Raw genomic sequence first — 16799 nt, 5'->3', positions numbered from 1 at the left:
AAAAGAAAAACATTACTTATAGTGAAAACCACCCTTGAATGATGGGATAGTAGACTAAAAGCTTTAGGAATCCAAAGTATAACATATAATAAGTACCCTGTATCAAGATTAATGCAAAACAAGTGACATTTGACCTTTTTAGAGAGGTTTAGCAAAACAAAAAAACACTTCTGGGGTCATTTGGGTGGATTTTCAATATCTCTGGGCCCCCTCGGTTGATTTTGATGATTGACACCCCTTTTTAACCGTTAGAGCCAATAGAATTGAGAGGGAAGTTCCTAAAATCCATCTAAACATTACCCATTGGTAAATGAGTGATGCGTAGCCAGAATTCCCAAAACCGGAAGCTGTCATACACTCTCGTAGCAGCTAATATGAAAACTCTGTTGTTGACAAATATAAAGATGGATTCTTCTCAGTAATCATTTCAAAGTGACACAGACACATTGGATTAACCTTCAGCAGCGTTTTTGTCGTTTTAATGCCATTGAACACAACTTTTGATCAGAAACAGCAAAAGGTAAGACATGTCTCCCGTGTTTGCTCCATAAAGCTACGTTGTGTGAGCTTCCCCTACCGCGAGTTTTGATCGCTCAGTGATGATACTAATATTTCTCAGCTTGCTAGCTGATACCTTGTTTGTGCAGATCCGATAAGTAATAAGGGTATGTTAATGTGAGTTCTGTGCTAAGTGCGTTAGCATTTTTTCGGTCAGGGCTAATTCAGAGCCTTTGTTATTAACCTTGTGTTTTGTTTAGCTAAAAATTGTTAATAATATCTGATAGCTGAGTTACTTCCCATTAAGTGGGTATGACACATTCATAGTTTGTTAAATGTTAAGAAGCCCTCAGACGCTGTTTCTTGCAAGATGTTGCCCCACCCGGTACCGGGGGCACTGGTTAACTAGAATGGCTCCAATAATTTAGGCCAGTACAATTTATCCCAACACTGTGTTATGCAATTGAAGTGTCCTTCTAAATCTAGATGGCTATGCCACAGAAAGACAGTCCATATTTGAGTTCCCATGCCTTTCATTTAATGGAGATTCACAACTGCATTGTGTTTAGCTAGTGCTACAAAAAAGAAACCTAAAAAATTGCATATCAATCGAAGCTACTTCTAGGCCCAAGAAACCTCACTATGCTGCAAGAGACCTATAGAATTCCTGACTGTGGGCCTTGAAATCATCTAAAATGTGGACTTTATGCATTTATAGCATTAAAAAAATCTCCACCTATCCCTGTGAATCTCCCTTCCATGTGATCATGAATCTGTTTAACCTGAGGTGCTCCATTTTGCCTAGCAAGGCTTTGGTATATCAAGAGCGTGTCAGAAAATTCAATGTCACATTAAATGTCAGCTGTAAAAATTGCCACTGCAAGGGACTCAAAAGAGTTTCACTAACGTGTGTGTACAGGCATTTAACAGCCATGACAGTTTGACATCATGACACAAAGCTAGTCATGTTCAAGTGTTCAAAGCTAGCCATGTGCAATTGCCAAAAAGGTTATTCATTAAGAATATTATTTTCCAAATATTGGCTATGTAGCTGTGCGATTGGAGATTTCCCTGCTTCATGCTTTTGTTGGTAGATTTGTTAGTTTCAAACCCTGATGTTGCCACTTAAAAACACTCACTGTAGTTTTAGCATTCTGTTCTTCTTTGTTCTCCAACCATTCCAGTGCAAAATATTTCCATACTCACTATTGACAATCTATTGACATATGACACCTGTTTGCACTTCCTCTCTCATACCGTTTTTCCTAAGTACATAAAACATTCACCATTCCCTCAGGCATTGTTCTCAGTGTATGCTAAAAATAATTGTATCTATTTTATAAATCTGTGTGGATACTAGGCTTGGGCGGTATGACGGTATTACGGTATACCAGGGTATTTGGAAATACCGTCGGTATGATTTTCAATACCGTGACGTCACAGACTGTGCGCCAAATCACAGATCCGTTTCATTCTATTACACTGACACGGAGTTTTGACAGGGACGACATTGGTTGTAATGCACAGCACGCGCCAGCAGAGGGCAGGGGAGGGCAGTCCGTCTTTCCCGCTCTCAGAGCTCAGCACAGAGCTGAGCTGAGCAAGATGGCGGCAGCATTTGCCGGCCCCGAACTCGGACAACTAGTAAAAAAGAAAAATGCCTCTGCGCCTGTTTGGGACTATTTTGGGTTTACTCGTCGCCAGTGACTTCATCCAGCACAACGAGAGACAGAGGCACTTCTTTGGGAATGTTTAAGACGGGGTGAGTGAGTGTTGACATTTTTTTAATCCTATGCAACTGGTTGATGGTTTTGTAGTCGAGGTCGGACGGTTTTAAAAACGAAAGCATTTACGTGCTAAACATTCACGCGAGTAATCCAATGAATCAAATGGAAATAAGGTTTTTAACACATGCACGGAATAATATTGCCAAACTAGTTAGTGAATATAGCAAACTTTATTCAATAAGTCAAGTATTTACTCCCGGAAAATGTTTATGTATGATGATATATTGTTAACTTAGCTCACTATGGAAACAACGTCGAACATCTACAAACGCGTCCTGTATCCGATCTCAAAATGTGCCATTTGCACAATGTGTCATGTATGCAGCCCTTGTTTTGCACTTGCGCGCACGTCGCGGCACTTCGCGAGCGTCTACCGGCTCGGGCTGCATTTTACACCGAACATATAATATACCGTTCGAAACATCTATTTGCCGCCGAACGCCACCTCACTCAAGTCGACCCAAGTCATACCGTCAGTGGCGGCTGGTGGAAAATATTTTTGGTGGGGCTGTTGATATAGTGAGTAAAAAAATTTTTTTGGGGAGAAATTACCCCTTAAATTGGGACTGATACCGTCATATACCGTATACCACGGTATGATGTCAGCAAGGTATGACGGTATGAAAAAAATGATACCGCCCATGCCTAGTGGAAACACAAACTTTGTTCACAGGCACAAATGTAATCAAGTAACTGGATATTTGCGAGTCTTGTATCCACCTGTATTTGTTTACATATCCTGGGGAGTAAATTCAAAGATACACAGGCGGTTTACTCATTCAGTACCATCATAATTGTTAACTATGAATGACGTTTTAACAAATATTACTGGATACAGAACCTTCCTTAGCAGCAAAGGTCAATAGTTTATGACACGTGGCAGTTGAAACTATTAATTTTAGTTACGTGGTAAATATATTACCGTGATTATATATCATAATGTAAATAGGAATATAGTCAAAATGATATGCAGCAATTAAGATTAGTTCCTGCATTAATCATATTATTTGATAGGACAATAGCAAAGGACGTCCTGTATAAACACTGCAAAAATACCATAAGCTTATGTTGATGATAGTTAAAACTGAGTTTAAAGTCAGTACTAGGTTTAAACGATCCTTCTCTCTCAAGGTAACGTATGTCACATTGGGGAGGGGGAGAAGTCAACATGCCCTCCCCGCCCCTCATCTGTCAGATGTTACGTAAAGCTACGTAGCCACCATTAGCATGCTAGCATTAAACTTGAACTCACCTGTCCAAATTCTGCTGCGAGACCACCGCACCCTGTTCCCCCATTATCGCAGAAGGGCAACAAACACCTCAATGCTGTCTTGTAGGCTGAGCAGATTAACTGGGCTAGAGTAAAAACATTAAAATGGCACGCCTGTTAGTTTGCTAACAGCTGAGGTTGGCGTTAAAGCTAACTAGCTGGTGAACTAATGCTAACAAGCTACATAGGCCTTTGTGTTGACACGGCGAGTCAGCTGCACACGAGCCAATTACTGCGCATAAACCTATGCTTCTGCGGTCATGGTAGTCTGATACCATGTATCTGCACCCGGTGCAATATCACGCTTTTAATAAATCCACTTTGAATCCGCTACGGCCCCCGTTTGTCCCTAACATTACCGCATCACTCCATTAACTGCCGTCTCTCAGGTGACGCCAAATAGTTGTGCTGTGCGTGATGGCGTCATCAAAACAAGGACGGCACCGCAAAGGGTATCATTCCACGTGCATGGGAAATGTAGTTTCATAATGCCTCCATCCGTTTAAAGCCCACATCAAATCCATGCTGTCAAATCCACTCCCGGCAGATGTGCAGAAGAGACACAATGACTTATGGAAGATAGAACTATCATGAAGATGCAAATATGGCTACAAAACACTTTTAATAGAGGTAATGTGTTTTATTTAGTCATCATTATTTGTAATGCTAATGGTAGATAGCAAACTAACCATACAGAGAGATAAATACATAAAGAGACAAAGACACTGTTTTTATCAATCTTTATTATTTTTTTAATTGTTGCTTCAACAAGTTATCTTTTATAACATCACCTAAAAGTCAACTTTGAAACTGATTTGTTTTTGTTTTTTACACAGCAGTCAAGAGAAAAAGCCACTGCCACTGCATAGTGAAAAACTACAACTCCCTACAGCCTGTGCGGCATCACCCATGCGCCGCAGTCAATCAGCTGTTGAGGCAACTGCTGACTATCTCGGCACAAGGATAGCTCGTTTGTCAGACTAAACCCAGACGAGGCAAACAGAAATATCCTTATTTACAGAGTCCCCAAAAGGTGAACGATAAAGGTAATTCAAATTTAAGAAGATCAACAACCACTATCTGTGTGTGCATGCTGTTTTGTCGTTTGTGTAGAGGGGACATACCATGGATTAAAGGGGAGATATCATGGCAGGACATATTCATGAAATGTATCGGATGGCACGATAAACAGGCGTTAGAAGGGTCAGGATTTGGCCGTGTGTGTGGTTTAAAGGGCCGGTGCTGATTATGCTGCTTTCATGACCTTGGAAGCGCAGCTCTTGGAGGAGAAAAACACGGATTAACCATAGGGTGTGTACAATGTTGGATATTGCGACTATCTTGAAAGCCAAACTTGTAAAATGATCCGACATGTCATCTGGACTGTCATTGTGAAAGTCTACAGTCCTCTGCATTCATGTTATTGGGAGGCCTCTGTGCTGTCTGCATGCTAGCTCTCCTGCAGTCACGGTTCCGGAGCTTCATCAGTGTTATTGTGGGTATAACATTAATTATGGGTTTTAATTTAGTATGATTTCAACGTTGGGTGATTTGACTATGGGTATGGATGTGCCTCGACGTGCTGACATCTGACATGATGTGTTCAATTCCTCAGCCTTGGATCCGGCATATTGTGGTCTATTTGCATTTTTCTCCTAGCCTAACTGTTGGGTTTAATAATGTGGTTTTCTGAATGCAAAATTAACGTCCTGATAATATTCCAGGGTGTGCTTGTTAAGTGGCAAGGCGTTATCTCTGATATGCAAAGTAAAGGCTGCGTTAAAGGGTTCAATATATAGTGTGTAACTTTGAATATTCGATACACACAGCTTTCAGTCATGTTCCAGCATTGCCTATAAGTTATTCAGATGCAAGTGGGTACATCTTGTATAATGCTTACTCGTTGCTGCATGTGTCAATGCGGACCTCAGGGAGAGTCCCTCTTTGCGCTATAATAAAACCCCTGACTATAAATCATATCATTGATGTTTGGACTTTTTTTATTGAGTTTTAGGTTACTAGGTTAAATTGTCTTTTTCATTGTGTTAAAAATAGCATAGTCTAAGACTGACATGTTTTAATTGTAACATGAGACATCTTTGCGGTATAATAAACCGGCTCAGGTGCGTCATTTCCCACTGCGTAAAAAGGGGCGAAGTGTGCCATTTGGTTGAAGTCGGTATATTTTATTATAACAGCTCTGTTGTCGCGTGTGTCGAAGTGCCTGGGTCACCCTGCCTTGCTTGAAGGACAGCTGTATTAACTGACGTATGTAAATGAATATAGGGGAGGTCCTTGGGTGAAAAACACACACACTGAATCAGTTTGCAACTCCGGAGTTCCTGCGTGGAAGGAAAAAACGGGACGTGGCGAAATCTGGTGAATATCTGCAGCAGCTGCATGCTCCGTGTGTCATTTGTGGCGATCATTATGGTATAGCCTCGGGAAGTGTGTTTTCCTCTACTTCGGTTCGGATAAATGGGTGATCACGCGTTTGCGTCGCCTGCTCCCTCTAACATCATATCCTTGTCGGAGCTGTCCCAGTTCATCAGATACTACAACAGCCCGGTGTGTGATCTCCTGCATTACGGCCATCATAATAACTCCTCGTCTCTGTTTCCCCTCGTTGTAGCTCAGCAAACCATGCAGGATGATTTACTGATGGACAAAAACAAAGCCCAGCCTCACCATCAGCAAGACCCGACGCAAGTAGACCCTCCTCCCTCAACCCCGACCCCGTCATCGGAGCCCACTTCTTCTTCATCGGAGTCGGAGAGCCCGTCTTCGGCTTCAGTGCTGAACAGCAGGGACAAGATGCCGATGGAGTCGCCGATCCTGCCCGGGTTGAGCTATCACCACCAGCCGCAGTCTGAGACCGGCGGCCCCCTGTCTTCCCCGTCCTCCTCGTACGGGAGCACTTGGTCCACGGGAACCACTAACTCCGCCGTGGACGACAGCTTTTTCCAGGGAATACCCTCGGTGAACGGGACGATGCTTTTCCAGAACTTCCCCCATCATGTCAACCCGGTGTTCGGGGGGAATTTCTCCCCGCATATGGGTCTGGCTCCCCAGTCCCAGCAGCACCAACAGCAAGCCCAGCAGCAGCAGCAGCAGCAGCAGCAGCAGCCGCCGCAGCAGCCCCCCCAGCAGAGGAGATCCCCTGTCAGCCCCAACCAAGGCCCCTTCCCCCAGAGAAACGCTTATCAGACCATTATGAATAACAGCAAAGTGTCGTCGTCCTCTTCTGGTTCGTCGTCCGCTTGGAATAATCACCAAAACGCGGCTTGGAGCACAGCCTCCAACCCGTGGAGCGGGCTGCAGGCGGGCAGGGACCCGCGCAGAGCGGTGGGTGTCGGGGTTGGAGTCGGTGTCGGGGTGCCCTCTCCCCTGAACCCCATCTCCCCCATGAAAAAGCCCTATAGCAGCAACGTTATAGCACCACCCAAGTTCCCAAGACCCGGTCCCCTCACCCCAAAGCCTTGGATGGAGGACAGCGCCTTCAGGACTGACAACAGCAACAACATACTGCCTTTCCAGGTAAAAGCACTCTCCAGGCCTTGGCCTAACTATATATTACTTTAACCAATATTGAGCACCAATGTCGTTAGTTGTACCCATCAAAATATGAATATATATGTGATTGTTTTCAATATATTCTACTCAAATATTAAGGGTAAGCATCAAAGCCAGGAAAAAAGGGCCTATCCCTTGATAAGGTCACCCTGAACCCATCAGTGCCATGGATTCATCAGAGGTCCTTTTATTGTGGTGATTAATAGTCTATTCATGACATTAACAATAGGAACAAATAGCATTTTATAGCATAAATCATACATATTGACACATTTTCATATCCTTTATTCTCACGTTTTTTCACAAAGGTTACATTTATGGTAGGTCTTCACTTTTAGTATCATGCTATTATTTTTTGTTGATTAAGATGTGGTTACTTCAGCATTAAATACCTTATTTTCAGTGTCACCATGTGACTTTGTGAATTGACAAATGGCCATCTGGTTTTGCTGGTAGCAGTCACATTTTCATCTGGCTCTCCGTCAGATTGTCAGATTGTGTGGTGTAGGTCAAAGATATCGAATGAGACAGCAAGCCCTTTAAGTATGACTCATCGATCTCGGCTATTTGTACGCTTTCAAAGACAAACACATCGAGTCATTCCTAGAAATAGTTGCCTTGCAGGGTTTACTGCACTAAAATGGTTAAATTCCCTCTGCATGTGAGGTTTAAAGGACATGTCACATATGACGCATTCAAGGGCTGCTCATATGCTTCTGGATTCACACTGACAGGTCCAGTTAGTACACTTTATTACAAGCTCACATGATCAAAAGGGATTTCTTGTTTTCAAAGATTTATTGTATAAGATAAATCTTTTTAACATATAGTAGTGTACAGGCTATCTTGCCTAATTGCTTGAGTACTGTAAGCTTAATTGTGTTCGTTTAGAATTCATGGCAACTGTGTTGCAGTTATGCTCATTATTTTAAAATTGAAACACCATTACTTTTACAACTAGGCTACTACAACAAATATTAATAACAATAATAATAATACTACAATCTGTCTTATGACAGCACTAATGACAATGATAGTAATACATTATTTTTACCGTGCGATTTGTTTATGTTTCTGACGATATTTTCAGTATATTTTGTTATTTATGCTTTCTGTGTAATTACAATATTTTGGACAGTGCCTCAAGGCAACATCCACACTCACATTTGATTGGCTTGTGACCGCATAGTGGGTGGAGTTTGAATCTAAGATTGAGAAGGAAGGCAGGGTCAACCAATGTAGAGTAACAAGAAGCCCGTACTAAACTATTATCATATTTTTTAACAAAGATATTTAACAAAACAAAAGTGCCAACATTGATACACGGCCGTGTTTCTGCTGAAATACCTCACGAACAAACTTTATTAATGGACAAAATAGGTAACTTTCTTTATTAGCATAGCGGTATAGCCTAGCTAACATTAACTGCTGTATGTACTTGACAGTGTATTATTTAACAACTCTTTGTATTGGGTTCTTTTATTTTATTTGTACATTGTCAGAATAAGTGAGAAATTAATTTAACTTCTGTTAGACAGCTATCATACTGAATAAATATTTACTGTGAATGTATGCAAAAATGTATGGCATATGGCTGTCTAACAGAGTTGTTAAATAATTGTAAATTCACGTTGTAATAACAATAACTCATCTCTCTCGAGTTTTATTTTTCAGCTTTGCCAAAAGCCACTGTGTCAAGTGTCCTTCTTGGGTTGCCGTCCGGAGTTCTCCAATATGGCGGACCATCTCGCACATACGCAGTATAGATCGGGCAGGGGGACGGATCGGGTAGTGACAGACAGCTAACACGCAAAGTAGCATTACATGTAGATAACTCTAGTTATAGAAAGGGTTAGGTTGTTTAAACCAAATACAAAAAAATATTTTCGCTGTTGGTTCCCATAACAACATGGGATGAGCAATTGTTAGCAGGATTAGCATGATTAATGTTGACAAAGGAAATGGCAGGGATGTCCCGTTTATTCCTTAAATGCGGAATGAGATGTACAGTAGGACCGATAAACAAGAACATTATTGTTAACTGGTAACCTGCCGCATTGCAGTGTCTGTTATATCCCTATTTTGTTCCTGTATTTCTGGTTTTATTCTCAAACGGCACACAGTGAACAGTCCCAATACTGTATGGCTTTTTCACATGGCTAGTCATGTTTCCCTATGTTTAGTTATGCTGCCTGACAAACAAGCCAACATGAAAAAATAAGCCGGCTGAATGCTCCCCCCCTTAAGTCACCACCGATTTACTTAAAAAGAAGCACTTGTTCCCCCAATCAAAGCCAAGACTGCGCAGAACGGAGCACGAGCCAAAACGTTAACCTGTTACTGCAGAGAGGCCTGCATGTGCAGACGAAACACAGCCTTGCACAGGGTGAAATTCCAGCCAGCTTGAAACGTATAGCCTTTAGAGGAAATGATGATTGTCTGTGTCACTGAGGCCTCCTCTGGCTTTATTACACAGTATCCTCTGTTGAGTGCCTCTATCTTTTTTCACAGACTTGGCCAGCTTACATCTCCAGGTGTCACCAGGAGACAAGGTCAAATGGCCAAATGTCATGCTGCATAGAGTTGTTTGTTTGCTGAAGTGAAACGAGGGCACACAGCAGCGATTTAAGTACCGGTACAATCATCTATTCTCGCGTGGTTAAGTGTCGCCAGATGGTTAAAACATGACGCAACATTTTCTGGTCATTTGTTTGAGTCAAACGTTCAGTTTTAATTTGCTAGGAAAAAAATGCAGTCAGTTAGATGAAAGTGTTTTCCTTTCTTTCTCGGTTTCACATCTTTTAAATCGAATGCTATTGAATTGGTTGGATCAATTCATCATATTGCTTGGGGATCAATTAAAGATAAGGAAAATGTTCTCCAAATTAAGACATGATTGGCCCCAGAACCACACACATGTTTAAAGGTCCCATGTCATGCTTTTCCGGTTATTACCCGTCCCCTTGTGTGTTAGCTTTTTATGCATATAAACGATCTCCAGCATCACAAACCCTCAAAGTACACCCTGTAGCGAGTAAAACTCTAACACAGAAAATACATGTCTATGCTGCCACAGAACGCCTCGTTGGAGATTTGTATTTGTCTTCCGGGTACCAAGTGACGTAAGGGGCTAAGTGACGTAACGGCTACGTGGAGCTCCTCACACACACACACACACACACACACACACACACACACAGACACAGACACAGACACACACACACACACACACAGCTTTATTTTTCTCAGCTGCAGCTCCGCGGATTTCTCAGCCCGAGACAGCGGGACACGGCGAGGCCCTGCCCGGGCTCGGTCCGAGCACACACACACACTGTGTGTGTGTGTGTGTGTGTGTGTGTGTGTGTGTGTGTGTGTGTGTGTGTGTGTGTGTGTGTGTGTGTGTGTGTGGCTTCGCCGTGTCCCGCTGTCTCGCAGACCCCACGCAGCAACCAGGAAGCGACACCAGCAAGCCAGCTCACACTGTCCGCTCCTCACAGCAGCGAGCCCCGCGGCACGTCTCTATACAGAGATGCTGTATTAGAAACCAATGTCAGTATGGAAAATTGCACAATATAAATCTATTCTAGTGTGCCTCAACAATGGAATTATGATCAGTAGAAATGGCCATGACATTGAACCTTTAACATTTTTTGAGGAGTGCACTTAATATGTATTCCCCTTTTTTAATATCAGAACAACAAAAGACAGGATTTGGTGATGTCGGAAAGTACAGGGATCATGGAAGTTGTTGTCTGAATCGTCATCTTCCAAAAGCTAAACCACAGAGGTCTCCTTGTCTTCAAAGAAAAATTGGCCAGGTGAAAAACCCCAGATAAAAAGTTTATTTTTTAAAATGTTTGCTTAAAACTACTTATTTAACATCTTTTGGAAGACAAACCCTTGATTAAAATGACTTGTATGTCTATGTGAGAAGAAAAGTCCAAAAAAATCATTTTTGGGACAACCTAATGCAGAAAGGTTACCTATTAGACCTTAAAGACTTATGGATCCCTCAGTGATGCATTCCTGGCTGTAGCCCACACTTAGCTATTTAGCAATTACAGCCATAATTGGGGAAGAGTTATCACCAGGATGCAAGGTCAGGGTGCCACATGTCAAGCGCCCTGTTTGCTGAAGTAAGACTTTAGAGAACTGCTGAGGCGAGCAGCAGGCAGGGAACACACCGGTACAGCCTCACTGTCATGTGGACAGCTGGGGACAGGTGTTCTCTCTGTCAGTCTGTGGATCCCACTCTTACTCAGATGCCCCCAGGTGAAACACAGGGTCAAATGTGGAGTCCTGTGTATGCTCCTATGTGCTTGTACTCGCCTGCTGCTGGCTGCTGCTTAAAGGCAGAGGAATGTGGGGAATCCAACTTAACATGTCAGTGTGAGGCTTAAGACACAAAGTCACATGAGCTTCTCTACAGATACCTTGATTTGAAATGATGTTCTGGGCGACGATTGTGCGGTCCCCTGTGATCGTAATCACATCATATCAGATAAAATAGTTGAAAGTTAGAAGGCGGACTGACATGTTGAGTCTCACACTCAAATGCTAGCTGATGGTTATGCAAAAGGACAGGAGCTTGGACAAGTTTGTGTGTCTAATGTAATATAAAGATCAGATGAAAGCTCCATGTATTCATTAGGGTTAGGGTTGCACTGTTGGTTTTGATTCTACACATTAAAGCAATGGTTTGGATCTTTTGACATTAGGTTGGACTTTATTTAGTCTGTGTTTTACTTACAGAATATAGTAATGGGTGTTGACCCAGTTTGGAGAAGCGAGCAAAGATATCGACCCGGGAGCAAAGCAATGTAGTATTTAGCTGCCTAAAACAGGTTCTACTTCTACAAATCAATATCAGTCAGTCATAGTGTACACTATATTTAGCCTATTTTCTCTGCTTAACCTTGGCATCAGAAAGCCCTACGTCACGGGGAAGTAAAGCTGTTATCTATGCTCTCTTCAAAGCCACCAGACTGCACCAACAAAAACAGTAATTTTACCTTCCAGAACACCATGAATCAAAACTAGCCAAAGGCAAACACAAAACCAACTAACCAGTCAGGAAATGGTAGAACAGCAAATCCTTTCTTCAGGACGGTTCAATTGTCAATGGAGTCTGGTGGCCTCAAGAAAGGAACGAGTTCAGTTCCCCATCGCAAAGGGCAAGGTAAAGTGGTTCAAATATTCTAGATATAGCTTACAATTAAAGTGCTCCTGATTTATTTTATAACTAAGCCATTTCTTTTAAAAGAATTATGCTGCAGCGGATGGCAGCAATGCCTGTCTGTTTCTCCATCTAAGGGAAGGATTAGATGACAGCCTATAACCTATACAAGCCGACCGTTCAGTCATATTTTAATTATTATTTACTGTGACCCCCTTCATGTACTCTTTTTTATATTGTTTATCTGCCATGAGGAAGATGAGCTGCAGTGTCAGCAAACCTGAATAAGTGCTCCACACTATAGGGATTCTTATGTGATGTATAAACAATCTGTTTGGGACTTTTGTACATGATCTCTTTAGGTCATTTGACTACACTGAGCTCTCAACCCCCAACCGTCACTGTGCTCATCCACATGTGTCAGAGAGGAGGTGGGGGGGGGGGAGAAAACGAAAAGCTCAGCGTTTCAAGTGTTGACCGTTTGTACCAAGTGGGCAGATTTATATCTACGTGGCGCGGGTTCAGAGTGGAGGGAATAACACTTTTGAATGCTCAGCCGAATGGGCAACAATAGCTGTGGTGTGCAAACAATGTGGCCCCGGCTCGGGAAGCGGACACAGGACACAGCTGCCAAGGCTCCAGACTCCGGCTCTCAGGCTTTGGCACACATGACATTCGCATAGATTCAATGAAACACAGCAGGGGTCTAAACATTTCATGATCAATGAGCAGTCTAACCATGAGGTTATTGTTTCGGTACTGGACTCAAAAGAGTGGTTCGTGAATGAGTCCTAACTCCCGAAATGTATCAGCATTTGACCTTTAAGGTTCCCTCGTCTCGAAGTCAAGGTTTTTTGGAAATATTTGTTGTCCTTCTTCTTCTGCCGTTTCCTCTAGTGTTTATTTCCTGTCCTTCTTCTTCTGCCGTTCCCTCTAGTGTTTACTTCCTGTCCTTCTTCTTCTGCCGTTCCCTCTAGTGTTTACTTACCATTCCATTTACCATTCAGAAATGTGCCGTTCCCTCTAGTGTTTACTTCCTGTCCTTCTTCTTCTGCCGTTCCCTCTAGTGTTTACTTCCTGTCCTTCTTCTTCTGCCGTTACCTCTAGTGTTTACTTCCTGTCCTTCTTCTTCTGCCGTTCCCTCTAGTGTTTACTTCCTGTCCTTCTCCTTATGCCGTTCCCTCTAGTGTTTACTTACCATTCCATTTACCATTCAGAAATGATAAAAGTGATGTTAATATGTGAAGATTATGTGAAAGACTTTACTGGTTGGTGGGATCTCTAGTTCCCTGAACACAACATGTCATCTTTAAACTGCTTGTTTTGTCCAACAGTATATATTCAATGTTATATCATAAAGGAATGAGACCGTTAACTTTAGGCAATTCAATTATTCATCATTTTGTTGACATTCTTTTTCTATGGTTCAATTAATCTGATAATTAAGGATTTGTTTCAGCTCTAGTCGAAACCCTTTTCAGTTGCATTGTAGTCAAAATGGTTGATACTCTGAGTTAAACCTGCAGAATGTCATAAGATAAGTGAAGAGTACATTAAGAGAAAGCCCAAGGAGGAGCTGTTTCATCTTTAAGCTGCCTCTCTGTTAAGACATACTGTACTAAAGTCAATCTAAATCCTGACAGATGGGGCTCCTCAGGCAAGAATCTCATCTGTACTTTAATTGTACCTTTTTGACATATGAAGGCATAAGGAGCCTCTGACTAAGATACATATCTCCCTTACAATATCAGCTCCGCTGTATTCACCATTATACCCGGGGCAGACACATACATTCTATTCTTCTCTTTTTATTACCCATCAAATCTAGACCCAGATCCTTAATTTAGATTAGTCTTGTCTTGTGCTCTAACCTCAAAATAGGAGCTGTTGATACATGCAGGTTGTTGCCTTTGATATGCAATCAACCAACCAGAATTAAAAGAGACCCTTTTATGCTTTATGGGGTCTCCCTTTGCCTGTTATTTAGGTTGTTGTGCATGTTAATTGTCTGCAAAGGCTCAAATCCCAAAGAGTTTCCCTACCACACACTCCTTAACATAGGCTTTTCATATTTATATTGTTTCCTTATCTGTTGGTTATTCCAAATGTGTATTAGAGTGGCAGGTTGTGTCTTTGTCTATGTATACAATAGCAACTCACAACACCTAATACTAGTATCTTATGTTCAGATCTAGAGTCTGAATGTCACTGTGTATGTGTTGAATGTAGCAGCTATAAAATGATACAAGTATGTCCTTCCCTGTGTTTATTTTATAAATATGTCAGCGCCTAACCCTCTTCCTGTTTTGCTGTGTTGCAGGACCGGAATCGGCCCTTTGATGCTTTTAGCTTGCACTCTTTGGAGAATTCCTTAATGGATATGATAAGGACTGACCATGACAAAGGTAAACCACACCCTGCCGGTGGCCCACCAATGACTATCGCTGATATTATATGGAGGAATCATTTTGCAGGTTAGGAATATTCATAATGCCATGCTTACAGTATTTGGGTTGTTATTTTGCTTCATGAGCATTTATCATCTCTGGCACATTTGCTTTTCTTTTGCTCTCTTTTGCCAATCTTTTAACCAATACACTACAGATAATCATGTTCTGTTTTAAATTAAATAATTATAAGCCTTACCTGCAAAATGTTTTGTTTATATATATATATATATGTTTGTGCGTGCTCTCTGATGATCTTACTTGCAAATTGGGTTTTCTTTTGCCCTTTCTTCTCTTTTTGCGTGTTAGCTTCCCACTGATTGGAATCTATGGATCATGTGACAATAAATTGTGATTCTGTTGTGTTGTGATCATAAATATTAAGTGATTGGGTATATTTGTGGTTTTCCTCAATGGAGAACAACCGTTATACACTGTTCTTTCTTAACAGTGATTCATGCTTAAATGAATGAACATTGCAATGTTCTCCTGGAAAGTATAGGAAATGTATGATATCATGGAAACATGTTAAGACATCACCCCCTTTTAAGGCCATCCAATGTATATCAGCCCTTCTTGGCCAATATTATTGCAGCACAGGTCATGTGACCGTTGTACAAACTTTGGATCCAGTCTCCCTGATGGGGCCCTGTCAGGTTGGGTGTAGGTTTTTTATGCTCCCCCGTCCTCCCATCTTAACAATGGAAAGATTGGTGGGAGGGGTTTAATGAGCAGAGCATGTTGCTTCTCATGCGTGGAGTCTTTTTTTCCAATCTCGTGCTGAGAGGGCATTGTTACAGCAAAATGGATCCTCCCAACTCGACCTCACTTCACTGGGAAGGTGTCGTCATGTCCTGATGGGCTTCCCCTGTGTTTACCAAGGAACAACAGAGATATGGGGAAAGACAGGGTGGGTGGTGCATGGATGTAGGTGTGCCGGCCTGCATCTCTGTTTGGATGTTTACCCATCTTGCAGTCATGTAGACCGCGTGGGTCTGCTCTAAGCTATCATGCTAACCACAGAGCAGCTCCACCCTGCTACTGTAGCTTACCTACACACTAAATAAGGACCCTCTTCTGGAGAAATAATAGCTGCTGGTGCTTCATTCAACTCAGATCAGAACTTGTATAACAAAAATGGGGAAAGAGTTTTGCTACCCAACCCCAAAGGGTCTGGAATGGATCAGTGTGTTGTGTTGAGCTTTGGGGTGATAACCTTGTTAATTTCACACTCATTAAAACACAAATGTTTGAATAGTGTCCATACAAGGGATCCTGGAGTAATTTGTTGAATTTCTGTCTTTGGATGCACAAATTGTCTACATCCATGTGTGCCAGTATAAATATAATGCCTGGTCGATACAGGGAAGGGGACAGATTATAGGAACATTTCTTGACCAGCTATATCCCAATAATTGAAAGATTGCAGCAAACATGTAATTTAGCATCCCAAATGTGGCAGTACCAGTTGGGTTTGGTCAGAATGTAAAGGCATGGTCCAGTTCCAGGTTAACCAGTTAAGCTTACAGAAAAGCCATTTCATTTTTATATGATTTAACCAGCCTGACATTGTGTTGCATGATTTCCTGTTGTTGAGTCTAGTTTTGCCGTAGCTAGTCAGCTGTGAGAGAAAAATCAACATATGGATAATGTAGCACTTAAATCTGGTTAGTAGTTTTTTGGGATGTTAGGGTAGATTTTTTGCTTCGGAGAGTAATGTTATCCAGGCTGCTAACGAAAGCCGTGTTGCTAACGATAGACAGTATGAACAAGAAGATTGATTTTCTTGTTCGTACAACAATGGAGAGATTGTTTTGTGATGGACGTCTCTGTATTATATTGCCGTATGTATGGAAAGAGATGATGCCCTGTGTTGTTGGTATCTCTGAAGAAAACAGAAAGTGGTCTGACTGCAAAAACAACCATAATACCGCATTCGGGGAACACTGGGAGGGGCTTACATTTACTTAATTTCTTTGAAAACAAAATTCCACCATAAAGATGAAATAATATGTACATTTAAGTTTTAAAACATACATGGTTTCGAA

The 16799-nt window shown here is 41.8% G+C and overlaps 1 protein-coding gene across 4 annotated transcripts; it reads left to right on the top strand.

Annotated features, from left to right (window-relative positions):
- Nucleotides 1–4346: 4346 nt before the first annotated feature.
- LOC104961809 (cytoplasmic polyadenylation element-binding protein 3-like) lies at nt 4347–14798 on the top strand. Of its 4 annotated transcripts, none has more exons than XM_010790151.1 (3): nt 4347–4601; nt 6188–7092; nt 14625–14798. In XM_010790151.1, the coding sequence occupies exons 2-3, from the start codon at nt 6199–6201 to the stop codon at nt 14781–14783; spliced, it is 1053 nt and encodes a 350-aa protein (XP_010788453.1). In that variant the 5' UTR covers nt 4347–4601; nt 6188–6198; the 3' UTR covers nt 14784–14798. The 4 variants fall into 4 exon arrangements, with proteins under 4 accessions (XP_010788453.1, XP_010788455.1, XP_010788454.1 ...); XM_010790153.1 differs by lacking the exon at nt 4347–4601 and adding an exon at nt 4609–4866; XM_010790152.1 differs by lacking the exon at nt 4347–4601 and adding an exon at nt 4609–5934.
- The last annotated feature ends 2001 nt before the right edge of the window (nt 14799–16799 follow it).

This window comes from Notothenia coriiceps, unplaced genomic scaffold, assembly GCF_000735185.1.
Source record: "Notothenia coriiceps isolate Sejong01 unplaced genomic scaffold, NC01 NC01_scaffold00033791, whole genome shotgun sequence".
NCBI classification, from domain to species: Eukaryota; Metazoa; Chordata; class Actinopteri; order Perciformes; family Nototheniidae; genus Notothenia; species Notothenia coriiceps.
This window is presented reverse-complemented; position numbering and strand designations above follow the sequence as displayed.